General features: G+C 35.7%; 2 protein-coding genes across 2 annotated transcripts; both read right to left on the bottom strand.

The window, feature by feature from the left end:
• Positions 1 to 346: 346 nt before the first annotated feature.
• LOC129259115 (uncharacterized) lies at positions 347 to 10,633 on the bottom strand. Its single transcript, XM_054897387.2, has 7 exons — positions 10,466 to 10,633; positions 8,530 to 8,899; positions 7,394 to 7,629; positions 6,685 to 6,835; positions 5,966 to 6,134; positions 5,111 to 5,278; positions 347 to 4,550 (listed from the first exon to the last, which is right to left on the bottom strand). Exons 2-7 carry the CDS (start codon positions 8,779 to 8,781, stop codon positions 3,571 to 3,573), a joined length of 1,956 nt encoding a protein of 651 aa, XP_054753362.2. The 5' UTR covers positions 8,782 to 8,899; positions 10,466 to 10,633; the 3' UTR covers positions 347 to 3,570.
• A 631-nt stretch (positions 10,634 to 11,264) lies between these two features.
• Positions 11,265 to 19,269, bottom strand: LOC129259633 (ubiquinone biosynthesis O-methyltransferase, mitochondrial-like). Its single transcript, XM_064098258.1, has 6 exons — positions 18,929 to 19,269; positions 18,068 to 18,203; positions 17,412 to 17,558; positions 16,688 to 16,930; positions 15,751 to 15,910; positions 11,265 to 14,524 (listed from the first exon to the last, which is right to left on the bottom strand). Exons 1-6 carry the CDS (start codon positions 19,105 to 19,107, stop codon positions 14,385 to 14,387), a joined length of 1,005 nt encoding a protein of 334 aa, XP_063954328.1. The 5' UTR covers positions 19,108 to 19,269; the 3' UTR covers positions 11,265 to 14,384.

Raw genomic sequence — 19,269 nt, 5'->3', positions numbered from 1 at the left:
TATGTAAAATAACCATATCATATTTATCATCAAATGGAATGAATAATTAAACATCGAATCACCCCCCTCTCTGCTTCTCTCCCCCTTCTTTGACTTCTCTCTTTTTCAGCCCCCCCTCTCATATTCCCCTCTTTCCTTGACTTTTTCACCTCGTCCCCTTCATTTTAATTTGCCGCCAATAATTATTATCATGATTACTTCCACTCATTTATCTCCCCCTCGCCCTTCCTCTCTCTTTCACTCTCTCTCTTGTTTCAAGGCAACAGAGATAATGTACTACAATAAAATATTTTTAACTTATTTCTAGAAGCCTGTCAGTTCAAAATACAAGCACAGCTCAACAATATTAATTTCATCTATATTGTTTAATATCTTCCTTCACACACGAAACAGGATACAGGGCAAGATAGATCTGATACTAAGAGATGTGCAAATAATAATAATATAGGATTTGTATAGCGCACGTATCCACCTTGCTAGGTGCTCAAGGCACTCCTATATTACCCCGGCTAAGCTAGTCTACCGATTCTGAGGGCGTTTCATAAAGCTGTTCGTAAGTTAAGAGCAACTTTAAGAACGACTGGTGAACCTTTCTTACGCACTAAACCATCGCCAATGGTGTATACCATTTACCAAAAGAAAGGATCGCCAGTCATTCTTAAAGTCGCTCTTATCTTACGAACAGCTTTATGAAACACCCACCTGGTGCGCAAACACAACAAATACATTATTACTTTATCGCAAAAATTCCACAATATCTTGCTCACACACATCAAATTCAGGAATCTGATTGCAAAACTTTAAAGCCAGCTGCAAATCAACGATGTGAGAAACAATCATGTACATGTATAACTTATTATTACGAATGTAATGACAATGCAAACATTACTCATGTGAGCAAAGACCACTTATATTTTATAAGAGTGTTGAAAAATAAGGCATAAAGTCAGGCATGCAGGGCAGACATCTTCACTAACTATGTGTGAAAAAACATGATGGATAGTAATATTCTGCATGCTCTTGAATGTAAACTTTGATAAAATGGAGCTTAATATACTTAAATCAACTTATAAGCATTAATATTATTCAAACATTGATCACTTCGAACAACAAAATTCAGCTGGATTACAGGCTTGCTATCACGAAATTCTTTCAAATATATATATCAAAATCACTATCAAGTAGATTGATATCCAACACAATGTATTAACTTGATTCTTTAGTTCTACAAGTGCTTCTAGAGATTGGTGGGAGTATGAATACAAAACCACAATCTAATGATTGCTGTTATAAATTCATTCATATTATTTCAAGAGAACATTATGAAATTTACAAACTTTCTAAACAAAAAAAACCCAAAAGAACAAAGATTGGGCATATTAATATATTATCATAGGGTTTTATCACTTATGATGTATTGCATTTTTCGTTTAAAAAAATGGTATTTTGATGCTTCGTATGCCTAATCCTCCGAAAAATCAATGGTAAAAATTATCCGAATTGTTAGTCAGGATTCACACAAGTTTTTGTCCATATTGTCCATTATATTTGTCAGATATATATGAACCAAAATGTTTGACATTTTGACAATCCTTAAATCAATGGATATGGAACTGTATATATATATATATATTAATGTTTTGTTCTATAAAGTTATGAAGTAAACTTATTTTTTGAATGGCGAAACAATTATGTGAAGATTATTTATCTAAAATGAAACTGAACTCAATTTGATCTCAATCAATAAAGTTTTAAATTCATAACAAAACATGGGAAATAAACATGCAATGAATGTTCACCATGAATAGTCCAATATAACTGTCATGTGTCATGTTACTTATTCACACATTCCTAAATATATTCATTTTTCACTTATGTTATAAAAAAAAACGCCAAAGTAATGTTATCGAATCATTCATATAATTATTGGAAGACTAGACAATCTACATCAATAAACAATTGTATATTTAAAAAACAATTTCAGTTCTACGATCATTTCTTTCACTATGAAATAGTAAAATATATTAGTAAGAGGAAGTATCGATATTTTGACTTTGTTTTTAAACATGATTAGGATATCACATACAACTACAGACACTCAAGAATTTTTGTTAAAATATTATATTAAAAATAACATAGATCTATACTAGTTAGTTTGTTAGACTGACATGGAAGACATTTCCTGTATTATATTAATTAGCTTTTGTAAATTGATTATATTTCATTATAAAAATAGGAATGTACACTATCAAGAAATAGAAATTTATATCTTATATTTTCTCTAGTAGCAGCAAAAGAAAGGTTAATATAACCCAAAACACACACCAGCTTGTCATAATTTATTACCATAGAATATAAACAAAAGTCTCGGATAATTGAGCTTTATGTGAATCCAAAATTGCTGTTCATTTGTGTCTTTAAAACTATTCAGTATAAACATTTCTTTTTGAATATGCGAGGATATGGAGAATAAAGTTTAGAGCACATTAAACATTAATTTCTTCACGATCCTCAATGCTTCCTTTCTTTTAACATAATACCAGTAATTAGAAAACATTCTGTATAACGAGCGCTTACCCTAAATGCATAGAATTTACACAAGCATATTCCTTCGCATTTCCAACCCCCAAATGTATCAGCATAAAATAGATTTTCTGAGCAGATCTTATCAGACTTAACTAACTTTAAAACAGCTTTCTCTTTGGTGAACATATATATTTCTGTACACCTACAATTTCCTTATGAATGTCGGTCACAGACATGTCCAGTAATTGTAGATTGATTTGTTTGTGATGTTGAATATTGCAATGAAAGATCCCTTCAGGGTACCCTACCAAAGTCTGTGCTAAACAAGAATCTTGCTTCAAGGTCAAGTCCACCCCAGAAAAATGTTGATTTGAATAAATAGAGAAAAATCAAACTAGCACAACACTGAAAATTTCATCAAAATCGGATGTAAAATAAGACATTTTAAAGTTTCGATTATTTTTCACAAAACAGTGATATGCACAACCGAGTGACATGCAAATGAGATAGTCGATGATGTCCCTCACTCCCTATTTCTTTTGTATTTTATTGCTTGAATTATACAATATTTCATTTTTTACAAATTTGACAATAAGGACCAACTTGACTGAACCATATAGTATTAAACAATGCTAATTCCACATATTCAGGGAGGAATTAATCGTTGTTTTACTTGGCAATGAGGAGAAAATTAGAATATTCCATATTTCATATAATAAGATACAAAAGAAATAGTGAGTGGATGATGTAATCACTTTCCTTATTTGCATATAGACCAGGATGTGCGTATAACTGTTTTGTAAAATTAAGTGAAACTTTATAATGTCATAACTTTCTTATTTTCCATCCGATTTTGATGAAATTTTCAGTGTTGTGTTTGTTGGATTTTTCTTTTTGTTGGAGTGGACTTCTCCTTTAAGTGTCGTCTTTAGTGTCTGCATTCAATATTGTTGACCTGTGCCCAAGAGGGAGGTTTGGTGATGAAGACACTGCACGGGATTCCTGCTGAAAAAAAAAAGCAGCTCAGAATTGTATTAAGGTACGTTAGTGAATGGAGTTGGGAGGACATTTATCTCTCCTCAAAAGAAGCCAGCGGTGAGAAGAGAACGGGACTGGAGATGCGCACTTCTCACGTCTATATCTTGAGCTTACAGTAGGCATCACATTGGGCATGCCAGCTCCGAGAGGGGATACCGGTCTCTTGACTTTGGTCTGTGATGAGGAGTTGTGATTCAGGCCATTTTGTTTGGATGGGGTGCCACTGAGAGGGGATAAGCGGTTAATACCACGATTGCTAGTACCGTGATATTGGCTCTGGTCGGTACGTAGACTGTCTTCATAAATGTTCATGATAGTGGGCTGCGACTGGCAACGCAAACCTGAAGCTATTGAAGGGTCATTCTCTCCATAGGAGACAGAGAGCACAGATTGCTCTGATGATGCCCCATGATCGTCGTCATATGCATAAATGTAAGACTTTGAAAGACATTTCCTGGCCCATGCCTCTCTGGATTCCCTGGGTGAGGTGTTCCCGGACCCTGTAACAAGACTTGTACCCTGATCATGAATAGCCTCTAGGGAAGGGGAAAACTTCAGCATCGCCGATTGGTCATAGGTCCGCTGGAAAATGAGATCAACCTGTTCATCGCAATCAAGGATGTCATTTTGAACGATGAGGATTTCATCACTGGAAGACTGCTGCGGCTTTGGCGCCTTGTCAACCTTGGCCTTGGACGAGTTCCTGCGCTTCTTGCCACCACCTGACTTGGTTTTCTTTGGCTTACGTCGTAGGCTGACTTCTTTGGGAATGATGGATGGTTTCTGAGGTAGGTTTAGTCCATTGGTAGCGGCAATTGTCCTGAGGGTTCTTAGGTAAGAACATATGTCCTGCATGAAGTGTGGTATCCTGATGCAGTCCAGTCGCGCCATCCTCTGGATTCGAGGCAAGGATTCCAAACACACCTTCCCTGCGTACAGAAGATGGAAGTCAATGGTGTTTATGCTTCGCAGGATTTCTGCTGCACCTACATAAAAAATAAAATGAATAATATAATCATCATTTATCAGAATCTTTGAAAACTACTAATCAGGAACTACCACTCATAAGTTCTTTGATTACATGCTGACACTTGTTCAATGAAGATGTTTGTAAAGCCATTTTGATCTCTCATTCATTTCTAATCACACTAACCAAAGAGATAATGAAAATGTTAATAACATATGTTAATAACATATTTACAATGCAAAGTATATTTGTCACATTTCAGATGAGCAATTTGGGGCATTCACTTGCCACTTCATTCCATTAATATTCAAAGTTGCTGTTACTTTATATACAGCATGACCCCCCTCCCAAGATATTCCCACCATTATTTTATTTGATTTCTCAAAAGAACCCCTCACAGAATTTTAAGGATGGGAGAATGCTTCCAGAATTGCGGTAAACTTTGATCTCTACATTTGCTTGTCAGATGATTCCCTTCATGATGAGGTACATGTATGCCAGGAATGTTGTACTTCAATGAGCAACAGCTGGAACAAACTAGCCAGCACTTTAATACAATTTTACAAGAACAAATTTTACCTTTGAAGTAGCACTGATCATTTCCATATCCACCTACTCCGGCAGGGTCCGGGAGACTGCGTTTGACCCTCATTACATAGCGCCATCTAAGTTCACGATTCTCAATGTAATGACCCAGGTGAGCAAACAGTTCTTCAAAGGTCATAGTAGCAGCCTTACAGGCAGTGTCTATGGGAAGAAAAATCATAGGAAGAGTGAATTGAAGGATGATCAAATGAAAAAAATTACCATGATTCAAGGGAGGCCAACAGCATTGTTCTAAAATCTGGTTTAACTTAGATCATGGTCTAACTCTTAAAATTATGGGGAGCCAGTTTATGGCTTCAATAATAACAGCTAGGTGGTACATTTTAAAAATCTAAGTTAAAAGATTACCTTCAATGAAATGCCTACATGAGATCTTGTTAATAAAGCAGAAAGTATTGCATGATGGAGCTCTGGTTAAACCTTTTTCATCTTTGAAATTCATTAATCATATTAATATCAAAACTTAAGAATAATCATAACATGTTTGATGAAAAATTATGTAGTCAAAATCAAACAAGTTGAATCTGCAAGACTGAAGAAAAAAAATATGACTATCAGATTCAACTCACACAACTAAAATAAATAACAAATATATCAACAAAAGGCTTCGTTATCATCAAATCACAGTCTATGACAAAATATAGGATTTTTGTTCATCTATTTACATGTATAAGAGGTTAACTGACTGTATTTGCATTATATATTTCAGTAATGTTACACCTATCTCATATCTGCATTAAGCAGCACTTGAATAATTCAATTGCAAAGGCCAGTATCATATGACAAGATATGAGCTACATTAAGATTAGCAGAGAAGGGTGAGCTTACAGTAGAGGATGGCTGGAAACCAGAGGAACTTCTTGTTTGCCTGGATGAGAGTGTTGATGGTTGCTAGACCTTCTTCGGTCTCTAAGAGTAGATGGGAGCTAAACTTCTTTAGACCAAACTGTTCCCGATTAGAGAACCAAGGCTGGATCCCATCATTCACAGTCCTAAGCTAAGGTAAACCAGGCTAAGGAAATTTGGTGTGTGAGTACAGGCTCCAGATCAAAGTAGGAGTGACATTAAGTAGAAACTGAGACAACCTGACAAAAGTATCCACAAACTTCAATGATAATGTGTTTTTTCAGATACATGGGAGGCAGAAAGGCATCAACTAATCTTAATTTTAATTTCAATCTAGAGAATAGCTGAATACGATAGAATACACATTTCCCAAAGATCATATCCTACATACAATGTATATACAGGTTTGGTCTACAAAAGGTTAGGATAATAGTACCTATCTGCACAAAAATTATTGTTTGTACATCCACACAAATTTTCCAAATAAAACACACCATATCAGTGATGCACATATTTAGATGAATTAATTTCAGTAAATCACAACTACAACTGAGATTCATTCTTTCTTCATGCCTGTGCTGTTTACCGAAATCTCAGTTAAGAAATGATCAGTGTTCCCTATTGAGAATGACTGATATGAACACATCTCAACTCTTCTTCCCTATACACTTGAATATTAGTAACGACAATTGTAAGGATACAAAATGAGTTCCAATCTCATGATCAGCGAGGCAGATGATTCCCGTCTCCCTCAGGAAGAGATTTTCAGTTGAGTCTTTGAGCCAGAGAGAATACTTCCTTGCTTCAGGTCTGTTTGCTCTGGCATTAGGACCATACCAAGCCATCTTTGCACTAGATATTGAAGAATAAGATGAAAAACATCAACCTTCTGGAATGAATGGTCAATATTTTGAGTTTATTTTTATTCTACAAAGGAGATAGATTTAAATCTAGTAGCATTAAGAGCATATTCAGTTTCAATACATGCAGAATGATTGTCTTTGTGTGTTGATACAAGATTATCAGAATAGCCAGAGAATAATAATCAAACCAAGAAGGAAATATATTGAAACAAACCAGAAAAATTGAATAATTGCTATTAATCACTTGTATAAGAGCATGTCTGCTAACAAAAGGCCTTAAAGCTTTCCCTGAGATATCAACAAATTATGACTGTAATTTAAATTATCTTACAATATGAAATATACTATTACCTTCAAAATGAACTGAAAAATGTTGATCAATTGTTATTATCATAATCATTATCTGCAATTTTCAACTTCATGTAGTACAAATGCGACACACTCTTGGCTTGCCATACACTCATCATTTTTAATATTGGGTTTAACTTTATGAACAGATTTGTAAAACATCCATACTCCTGTCCATACATCTGTTGGTATATCCCACCTGCAGGCTAGGTCTTTACTCCATCCAATGCTGATCTGGTTGTCAAAGCCACTCTGCTTCAGGTATCGACTGAGTTTCTTGTTTGCCTTCTCAGCAGTGATCCTCTCCCCATACATCTGCTCTACAAACAGACTTCCCGGACCGTACTTCTGACGAACCTTCTCCAGGATCCATGTAGCTTCTTCCATCAGGGTGAACTCAATCTCTGCTTTTTTGCTGTGTGACATCTCCTCAATCTGAATAAAGAAATGTATGTCAAACATATAGTCACTTTATCCCATTGAAACAAAATATGTTTTATCTAAGAATTTTATCAGCTCATTTTCTATTTTTCAGAATGCTAAGAATCAAATGGTAAATAGTACTCCAAGATCATAACTGATTTCATAGAAGAATGTCTCAATTACATTGAAAAGAGATTTTGAGCTTCCTTATCTCTATCCATACGGAATGGACCCTAACGATCCACCCAATATATGGGGAAATGGGCAAATTGACATAAAGGTCTTGCCAAATAAAATGAACTTGGAATATTGAACAAACGGCAATCGAACTAGAAGAACAAAAAAGTATTAAAATTGCAACTTCAGTAGGCCTAATGTTAGGATAGAATTTACATCACTTATGAAATTCTATCCTAACAGTCTAGGACAACATCCTTCTCAGAACTCAGCCTCTGAAGGAGAATAGACCCCTGGGTATAAGATTAGAGACCAGGGGCCCGTAACACAAAGCTTAGCGATGAATAGCAAATATAAAAGAACACTTCTGATTGGTTTCTCGTAAGTATATTGAAGTGAATGCGTGTGTAACAGTGATCTTGACTGGTCAGACCATTTAGCGATTGATAGCTTATCTTTGCGTTACGGAGCACTGAAATGGAAAAAGGTGGTGGTATTTAGACCTAAAGCTTTAGTTTCCATGTAGGCGTACTGTTTGGTTGTTCTGCTGAACTATGTTGGCTCCACCTAGACAAGAGGACTCCATGATATTTTTTATAGATATGACATTGACATTGACAATGTAAATATCCTATTTATTAAAATATCATGACAAAATCCTCTTGGCTAGGCTCCACCCACATCTGTGATCAGAACAGATGGTGATTCTCTTTTCTGCTAATAGGTGCTTAGTACCTTTTCTGGTGCAACCTTGAACTGGAACTGAGGAATCTGTCCATGCTTCAAGAACTGCATCTTCTGCTCCTCCAGGTTGACAGGATCGATCTTTGACCGGTAGCGGTTCGGGGTCTCATCATACTTCTTGATGATCACCTTTTTGGCTGGACCTCTTACACCCTGATGGAGGTGCTGATACCGACTGCTACCACTCCCACTGGTACTGCTGGTAGCTGAGTCCAGCCGGGTCTTGGATCGCTTCTTCCTCATCCTATTAACTCGGGGAGGGCGGGCGGGCCAAAGCCCTTGGTTTTTTTCAATCTAGTAAATACCTGTTATCCTCATCTCCTTCATGCTGCCTGAGACTGTATCGATCTACAGTATATGTCTGGATATAAAAAAGATGGTAAAAAGTTGCATTTATAGCTAGATTTGTGAATTGTACCTCTCTAGAGTCTCTACATATCTTTGAAACAAGTGGTACAAAAGATCCAGCTCTGATAATAACATAGGTTGTTTTAACTTGCACACTGTACATGCTGTAAGCAATTTTTTTATCAAATGATGTACATACACTTGCACGCTGCACTTCAATAGCCTTAAATATGCTATACCGAAAGCAACCACTGATGCATACAAGTTCTCTTTCTTCCTACATACTGTCAAAATTTGGAATCACCTACCAGGACCTGTTGTAATAGGTACAAACCCAGCTGTATTTAGAGAGGCCGCACTGCCATTCATCCACGTGATGCAGCCTCCTGTTGGCTCTCTTATGCTGTAAATCAAGAGGCAGTTTTTACTTGCATGGTGCACATTCACTTTTAATGTATATAATTGAAATTTCAAATTACTTCACCATGGCACCTCGCACTGATACACAGAATGTTTTCATCCCAGGATAGCTTTGAAGCTGCTGAAAGGGATTACTTTTCAAGGTTCACCATTACGACAATACACCAGACGGTGGCCTGTACCGTTTCCAGACGAAGAATATTGAATTTTGAAAATGGACACATTAAAATCTAAATAAAAAAGGGCATATCATCATCATCATCAGTATACAGAAGAAGGCAAGCCTGTAAGTGTAACTGTTAGAGACTTCTTAATTGTCATTAATTCCTTCTGGTAGATCTGGTTTCAACTTGACTAATTTACTTATTATTGAATTTCATGCATGCAGGTTGCATAATAAAGGGTGGATGCATGCACATATATATATATATACTTCATTTAATAGAAATGTCAACAATTGCACACAATTGTAGAACTGCAGAGTAAATGTACAATTCAAATAAGACCTTGGAAATATTTCTGAAACCTAACATATTCAATACTATACAATGACAATGTTAATTACCGGGTATTCATATTTTATGTATCAGGGTGGCCAACTTGTGTCACAATAACAAGTTTTTCCTACTGTTGTTTCCGAGTCTATTACAAGTAATATATTAAAGAGATGACAATAAAATTGTGGTCAGACAGGTCAGTCAATAACAGACAATAAAACACAAGCCACAACGACAAGGGCGAGAGAACCTGCAATGCAAATAAATCAATATTCATTTGTGTCTATGTATGGGGTCTATGCCTCAACTTCAAATTACATAAACATCTGAACATGTTTGTATATTTCTTATCATATGAATACAATAAACTAGATCAAAGTATCCAATAAGCTATAAATGAAACCTGAAATGAAAACATACAGTGTCAGCGAGTGAGCGAGATTTGATTGTGAATATTTTGATAGATGAGTGTACTGATACATATAGTCACTAGTGGAGTTGGAAAATTGACAAAACTAACTGAATATTGGTTTACAAGATCGATGATGAAATTAAAAGCAAAAGAGCATGGGTATTTATACAATAGTAGATGCGTAAATAGCACCGTAATCAAACAGAAACACTAAAACATTTCACCTGCCATATTGAACACCGGTACTTACCACCCGGATATCTGTCTTGATCTCCCCCGAGCTAGCGGGCTAGCTAGCAAGAGCAAGCATACATGGGCATCGCAGAACACCCGGTACCGGCGCGATCGCGACACACAGCGCGTGATCATCAACAGAGTACAAAAGCAAAGGTATAGTTGTGCGAATTATGATTATGACGTCATTCAGACGCGGTGGCTAGGGCAACGTACTAGAGCGCTGATTGGACAAATGGCGTCTGATGCACCTGTCGCGTTGAAAATACCTGTACGAGCGAGATAAAAGGGATGGGGAGGGGGGATGGGCGAGATGGTGGGTGTCAAGTTAGTTGTTTCTGTATTGATTTTCATCACTTTCCCGATAAAATCTTTTTCTGAAAGGGCTGAGCATGAAGAAAGAAGTCACCAGTTTCTAATTTTCTTTTCTATCTTTTCCCCCATTTTGCTTGGTTGTGATTTTTTTTTTTTTTTTGGGGGGGGGGAGACGGGGGTCCAAGCCTCCCCCATCAAAATAATGGAGCAAACACCGAGCAAACATTAAAATACCCAGTAGAAAAATTCAAATTAATAAAAGCAGTTCGAGTATCTTAATCTAGCTGGCCTTAGTTTCGTTATTTTGATGAATATAGCAATACTTTATTCCACGGGATTTATTCACCGAGTTTGAACGATGATAATTTTTAATCTTTAAACTATTTAAGAACTAACACTTCAATCAATTGGGAATGATTACTAAATAGCAAAGAACAACAACAGCAGCAAAAAAAAACTTCAGCTCATAGAAAAAAGTATTAAAGCTTTCATACATTCAATTTCCTTGGTCAATATATATTCATCTTCTTTAATATCTTTAAATTTCAGTTATTTTTTTAGTCATTCTATTCAGTTATTGGACATTGATAAGATGGGGGTAAGCCCGCTAATGCTAGTCATAAGGACCACTAGTCATAACGTGCAAAATCCTATACCCAAAAGTTTGCTAGTCATAATAGGGAAATAAGGGGTCACTATAATAAGGTCATAAGGACCATGAGTCAAAGGTCCGATATTCATAATACAAGATGAGGGTCGTTATTCATAATAGACCATAACGGTCATTGATCACAAGGATCGTTATAATAGACCATAATGGTCATTGATCATAAGGATCGCTGGTCATAATCGACAAGGAGGATCGGTATTCATAATAGATGAGGGTCGCTAGTCATAAAAAGGAAAAGGTGTACATTAATCATAAGGGTCGCCAGTCATAATAGGTGAAGAGGTTCGCTAGTCATAATAGTATAAGAGGTTCGCGCCAGTCATTCAGTTATTATGACTGGCAACCCTCTTCTACTATTATGACTAGCGAACCTTATGATTAACGAACCCCTTTCCTCCTTATGACTAGTGACACACTTGCTTGATTATGACTAGTGACCCTCTTTGATTATGAATGGCGACCCTCATCGTTGATTACGACTAGCGACCTCTGTGAACATAGACCCTTATGACTATTATGACTAGCGGTCCTTTTGACTATCGGGTATTATGACCAGTAGTCCTTATGACTAGCGGGTGGACCCCGATAAAATGGGGGGGGGGTACATTTTTGTTGAATTCAAGATTTATGGAACATGCTTCCAAGTTTACATTACTTTGTTCTTGTTTTATTTCTGCTCTTAATCATTCTCACATGGGCAGATCTAGGGAGGGGAGGGTCACCCCCCCCCTGGAAAAAGTGAGTTTTGAAAATAATAAACATAATTGTTTTAGAAAATTGGTCCACACTCCAAATGCACATGCAACAATGATCTTAATTGATAGGTCATTTCAGTTAGTGAATAATCACTAACCTTTGTGTTATGGAGCCTAGGTCTCTTTCTTTTCTTTTCCCTTTCTTTAAATAAGTTTTCCCTTTTCTTTCTTTTTCTTTTCTTTTCATTTCTTTCTTTCTTTTCTTTCCTTCCTTCCTTCATTATTTCTTTTTTCTTTCTTTCTTTCTTTCCAGGACAAAATGAGTAGAGAGGTAAAAGAACTAAAAAAAAACAACAACAAAACAATCAATATATGATAGTTCATAATGGACAAGTTCTAATCTTAATTTCTTTTTTAAACGAGTCACTGACTTTATAATTGTTTTTTATAATTGAGAAGCAGAAAAGGAAGGAAAATATGATTTTTATTATTTATGAAATGCACAATAATTTGAATTATTCATTGTAAATGATGAACAGGGAAATGTATCATCAAACTTGTTATCTATGCAAGGTATAATCTACCATTCAAAGTTACTGCTTTTGTGCCATGTGATTGGCAAAGAGCAATGAGTACTCGCATATTTACTAATAAGATTTATGAAACGAGGCTTCTATTCAATGAAAAAAACAAAAGCAAGAAGAAATTCAGAGAGTCAAGGAGATATATTTTGTAAAAAAAAAAAAAGAAATTAGAGATTGGTTAGAAAAGAAGGAAAACCAAACTTATGCCATGAATTTTCATTTGAGCCTTGTCCAAATATTATGTTTCAATGCAAAGATTTACAAATTCAACTTCCATTGCAAACTGAAAATGTTGATATAAGAGGGTACATTCTTGATTATGGTAAATTATCACATGATCTGTCTAATTACCATGTAGTCAAACTTCAAGCGATCTAACATCATGACAGCATATTCAACAAACATTTACTGTTTGTTATTTACAGGATTTACATGTAAATCTTAATTTGCGATTCAATTCATTTATTAACCATATAAAAAATATTTAAATACAATGTAAAATAACATAATATATAAATGCATAAATGTGACAAAACATAAATTTAGATGGTTAATAAATGAATTGAATTGAATGGAACATAATACATTGCACAACTAGTACCAGTAAATATTTGTCAATATCCACATCCTAACTGGTCTAAGCTTGGCTTTAAGTCAAAACAACTTCTAATAAAGTTTAACACGAGCGTCCATAACTTTTGCCAATACACCACCTTCTCCAAACCATTTTAAACACATACCCGGCAATATTAAATCTTTGCTATTGCCTACTAAATAACTTAATGACTTTCGCCACAACAAAAGGCACCAGTTCCAACCCTCTTTGGAAGTGAATGGTAAGTTCTGTCGCAAGAACAGTGTTTCATTATTACTATTATGATGACAATAAGGAATCAACCCTCTTTTAGAAGTGAATACTATATACCATCACAAAACAAGAGTGTTGCTATGGCTAGCACATAATACGCCCGCCTGTATTGCAGAAAATTGAGATATTGGTCAAGCAAGAAAAGTGGAAGGTGGCGACTTCACCATTGACTGTCTGACCTCAAAATCAAAAGAATTCTTGGGATCTATGATGGTATCATACACACCAAATTATATGAGCCTATAGGTTAAGTTAAACTGAAGTTATTGCATTTACAAGACTTCAGAAGGGTAAGATGAAAACATGTCAGTGTGACCTTGACCTTTTGATCTCAAAATCAATAGGCTCCCTGGGATTCATGCTAGTATCATACACACCGAATTATATGAGCCTAGGTTAAGTTAAACTGAAGTTATCGCGTTTACAAGGAAAAGTTAACGGACAGACACATGTACAGACAGACAGACGGACGGACACCGAGCGTGATACCATAATATGTCCCGTCTAGACGGGCGTATAAAAATGGCTTGGCATTACAATGATGACAAGGCCCTCCCTGTAACTGAATACTACATACCATCACAGGAATAGTGTCTGTGTGTTACTACGACGATGACAATAAAGATCACACACATTGCATATACTGTTAGAAAATTGTGATGCCGATAAGAGTCCCCTCTCTGCTTGATCACAAGCCTCAGTCACAAATACTGAACAGATCACTTCTTGCTCATTCGAGGTAATGAATTTCAATTGTCTCTCTGTTGTCAGCTTTACCAGTGTGACTGGATTCAAATGCCTCATCAAGCTGCATGCTCTTCCTCTGAAAACGTTCTCTTCACTGCACACAATGCATAGTTCACACTTGTGTCTTCCATCCATGACCAATGCTTAGTAATAGGGTTGTACATCATACCGTGGGTGAGTCTCACTGAGCAATTACCTGAAAGAGAAGAGTGAGAAGGGGGACAAAGAGCAAATGTTTAAAGATACAAATGAAATAAAATTCAAATCACATAGTAAATTAAAGTCGTGTTGAAAGAGCAAGTATTGTAAAGTACAAGCTTTGGTTGTAATTTTTTAATCTTTATGAGATTTGCAAGAAATGTCTGATTTGGATAATACTAAGAAACTTTTATTTTGGGAATATAATACACTGATTGCCTTCACCAGATCGGGTATTATATTCCCCTCTGAAAAACATCTGAAAAATAGCCAAGGGTCGCCAAGCCGAAGTCCGAGGCACCCCGGTCAGGGTTACAAGCTCTTGCATAGTATCATATAGTATCATCTGAGGCAAATTAATATTCCTATTTAAGAACTCGGTTCTATATGTTTTAAAGGTACTATATCTCAATTAGGATGTTCGGTTTATTCTGTTAAATTGCTCTTTATAATCATGCATACCTGTATATCTTACACATTACACATTTTTCTCTGGCAACTACTAGTCATTAAGAACAAATTTCTTCTGTTAGCAATAGAGCAATTATTGAGATTTGCTTAGATAAACAAGGTGGATCTTAAAGGAGAATGAAACCCTTGAAACCAGCTGAATCCATATCAAAGAGAAAAATCAAAGAAACATATTGTTGAAAGTTTGAGGAAGATTGAATGAATAATAAGAAAGTTATACGCATTTGAATATTGAGATTACTAATGCCATGTAGATCCTCCCATTGGCAATGCGACCAAGATCTGTGATGTCACACACGTACAACTCCCTCATTACTTTAGTACTTATTTCACTTATATTCTCACTTTTATAGAGTTTATCACAAGGTGAGGTGTTCTCTTTATGAGAGGACAAGTACAGAGGTTTTACAACATTATATCATTGATGAATCGTTTGTCATATGATTAGAATGAGCAAAAAGAGATGTTTTGGGGTATATTTTCAGTGTCCAAAAGGGGAGAGTTGTTCATCAGTGACATCATATATCTTGGTCGCATTGCCAATGGGAGGATCTCCATAGCATTAGTGATCTCGACATTCAAATGCTCATAACTCTTCTATTGCTAGTTCTATTTTACTCAAGCTTTTGTTGATCTTATTCTTTGATTTTTCTGCTTTCACAAAAGCTAACTTGCTCCAAGAGTTTCATTCTCCTTTAACTACACCATGCATCTTAACAATATCCATTGTTAATTTTGTAATATAGTACTCACTTTCTTCCAGAACTCTTTGAATGTAAGCTGGACTGACAAACTTATTCCAATCATGAGTTCCATCAGGGACTAGACCTAAGACTTTCTCAGCCATGACGATACCTAAAGCATAGGACAGCCACGTCTGGTTCACGGAGGTGAAAAATATACAACCTCCAGGCTGAAGAGATTTAAAAATATTTCCTTGATTATCAGTAACATATCAAATGTAATGGAAAACATATGATAGCATGAATCAATAATTTATTAAATTCTTAATGTATGTTAAGTTTTATGTTAAGCATGAATATATACTTACATAATCAAGATATCTATCATTATTATTTAAGAGTGTCATTTCTAAAAATGTTCTATAGTTCCTGCATTCTATTATGGAAAAAAAATCAGGCAATTCTGGTCATTCATATTTTTTTACATAATTTGAAGTAAGCAACCATTATGGTATTGTTGATATTCAGTTGTCTAAGGGCTTTGTTTTGTTTATATACAGTATGTACAGAAAAATACACCCAAGAATTATCAGCCTTTTCATCACAACTTAATCATAATCACACTCGATAATTGACAGTCACACATGCAGAGACATACATCTAAAGCTTAAATCCTCGTCTTTCATTTGATGCAACTCACAGATCAGCCAGGCATTAGTCTTTTGTTAAATGTTTGATGCCAGAGCAGGCAGACAGTGAAGGCAAATCAGCTTCATGTAATTATTGACATACAAGCATTACTACAAAATTCAAACAAATTTTCACATCAACTAAGAGACGAGTTGAAGTAATGGCAAAAATTATATGTAATGTTTTATTACAAATATTTATGTCAGCAAAACAAATTTCCATGTGGACAATAAAATGAAATTGAAGTGAATTGAATTGAATAAATGTAATATTTAAAGGGGAAAACAAATAAATGGGATGTTTCCAGATGAACTTACCTTGACAAGTTCTGCACAAGTTTTGATGAAGTCTTCTTTTTGACTGACATGTTCCAGTACCTCAGAGCACACCACAGCATCAAATGTCTCATTCTCGGTACGCACTAAATCTTCTGCGGTACCACATATGTATTTCACATTGCCTCTAATGGTTGGATCATGGCTCAAGTGGTGCTGAGCTACCTCAATGTTCTCTGGCGTGGCATCGACACCAATGACGGTTGCTCCAAGTCTTGCCAAAGGCTGCACAGTCAGTGGAAAAGAAATAGGCAGGAATTAAGATTTAGATAAATTTCTCAGAATGTATTTGCACTTATGGTTTCAATAATAACAATCTCATTTCAAAGTTGTGTTTGGTTGGATTCTATGTGCACTTAGATTAACAATATACAAACTGATTTATTGAAAATTATGTTATTTATTGGGGTTGAATTTGATGATTGTTGTTAAGACTTATGCAACAGCCACAATTCAAAGGTATATAAAATCAATTTTAATTGATATAATATAAAATCAATTTTACAATTACTGTTTCAAAACTGTGCTGCACAGCTTTATATCCTATGTGAAATAACTCTTAAATCTTCAAACACATGCAAGATAACATAAATAAGTTACAAGAATTTATAAATCCAAAATGTTTTGGATTTTGAATACCAAATGTCTCAAATTTTCCAGTACCTATACTACAAAGTGCATCAAGTAAGTTAGTAATATATCCCACCTCAGCTAGAATACCCCCTCCACATCCCACATCAACAATGGTTGCACCATGCAGCGGTCTTGTACTGCTTCGGTTAGCACCAGATTTCACATTCAACAATGTGTCTCGTATCAAGGGGACTCTCAGATCATTCATGCTGTGGAGAGCCTGAAAGAGAGAGAGAGTGGGGAAAAGAAAAAGAAAAGAGATGAAGGTAGAGTGAAGGAGGTAGACAAAGACAGAGGGGGGATAGAGGAAAATGGAAGAGAGAGAGAGAGAGAGAGAAAAGAAAAAAGAGAAAAAGACAAGACAAGACAAGGAGAGAGAGAGAAATAACATACATAAACAGAGAGAATAAAATATACCGGAACACATCTCTTTAATGTTTAAATATTGATGAAGGCTTTTCCAGGATATTTCACAAATAATCAAGGAATGAATTTCAATGTCTGACAGCACATAATAATAATAATCAAACAGTGTAGATGATCTCAACTGCTCAAATTATCATTACTGTGATATCAATCTTATATTTATGAATATAGGCCTAAATAAAATAGTTTTCATTTTGACAATCCTGACATGGTCCACAGAATTTGTGTAACTACTAACTTTGTTGAATGGACGTGGACACAGATAATCAAGAATGCATTGCGGTCCTACAGATCGAGAATTACCTGAAAGTCTCCACTTTCTTTCCAGAACTGTTGTGATAGTACCCTAAATTTCTCCAGCTCTTCTTGGTCCATGGTAGTACTGGCATTGCCTTGTTCGGCTTCAAACTGATGCTGGTGAATAGATGATGTCCTGAAACTAAAACGTGATATATACCAACATAATTAATAGGCTATATCCTTTTGAAGACATAACGTATATGGTACAGAGCTGTCATAGCAATGATATCTTAAAATTGAGGACCCACTCAGTTCTGCTCTGCGCGGTCGTAATGCTGAATCAATGACAAAGTCTCCAATCAATAATTCCTTTCAGTCGACAGCGTTTAACTTTACTCAGTTGAAATGGGATAGACATCGTGAAAACCCTAAAAACTAAAGCCAACTTATTGGGAGGAGAGACCTGCGGGTCATAGTGATTCAGTTCGCTTTTCACCTCCCAGGCACAGGTGACGCCAAACAAACAAATAATAATAAAAATAATAAAGACAAAGACAAAGTTAGAACTTCGCCTCCTTTATATTATAATTTAGTAAAAGACTGAGCCCTAACAATTGAAAGCACACAAAAATGAAAAGATAAAATCATAAAATGAAATCAAAATCTTGAACACCAACTTATGTAAAAGTCAGGAAAAAAAGATAGCTTTCCTTTTGTTGCCTTGGGCAAGCCTTGGCCTTGGCTGAAATAAATAATGCCATGGCTTTTATTATATTTCAAAAAGTATTCAGAATTGGCTTGTTCAAATCATTCTACTCTAGCTAAACTATGCCTTATGGTCATGTGCCTTTTAAGGCTCTTCTTAAATTTGTTACTTTGAATTCAAAAGGTAAGAAAAGAAAATAAGTTGTTTTGAAATATTACCCATGCTGCAGTTGCTGATCGAACGAGAGCGGAAATCTGCACCTTAGCCGCCCGCGACCACCGGCTGCGGTATCTCGCATTCCGTCGTACTGGAGTCTACGGCTGCTGCGGGTTTGAAGGGAAGTGAGATTCCTAGATGCTATGCTTGAAAAGAGTCTCGTGTACCCTTTCATGATCATTCTTATAGTCTGCAAAATGATGTTTCGTGAAACAAGAATCACATCCAATACATAAACCGTAGTTATTTCTTTAAGTTTCAAATAATGTTTTATCTTCACTTTCCATTTCGGTCAGATCGAGAGAGATAACGCAATCTTCAGGTATATGGAACGCCATGTGCT

Source organism: Lytechinus pictus, chromosome 4, assembly GCF_037042905.1.
Source record: "Lytechinus pictus isolate F3 Inbred chromosome 4, Lp3.0, whole genome shotgun sequence".
NCBI lineage: Eukaryota > Metazoa > Echinodermata > Echinoidea > Temnopleuroida > Toxopneustidae > Lytechinus > Lytechinus pictus.
Note: the sequence above shows the minus strand (reverse complement) of the source record. Positions and strands in the feature narration are given on the sequence as shown.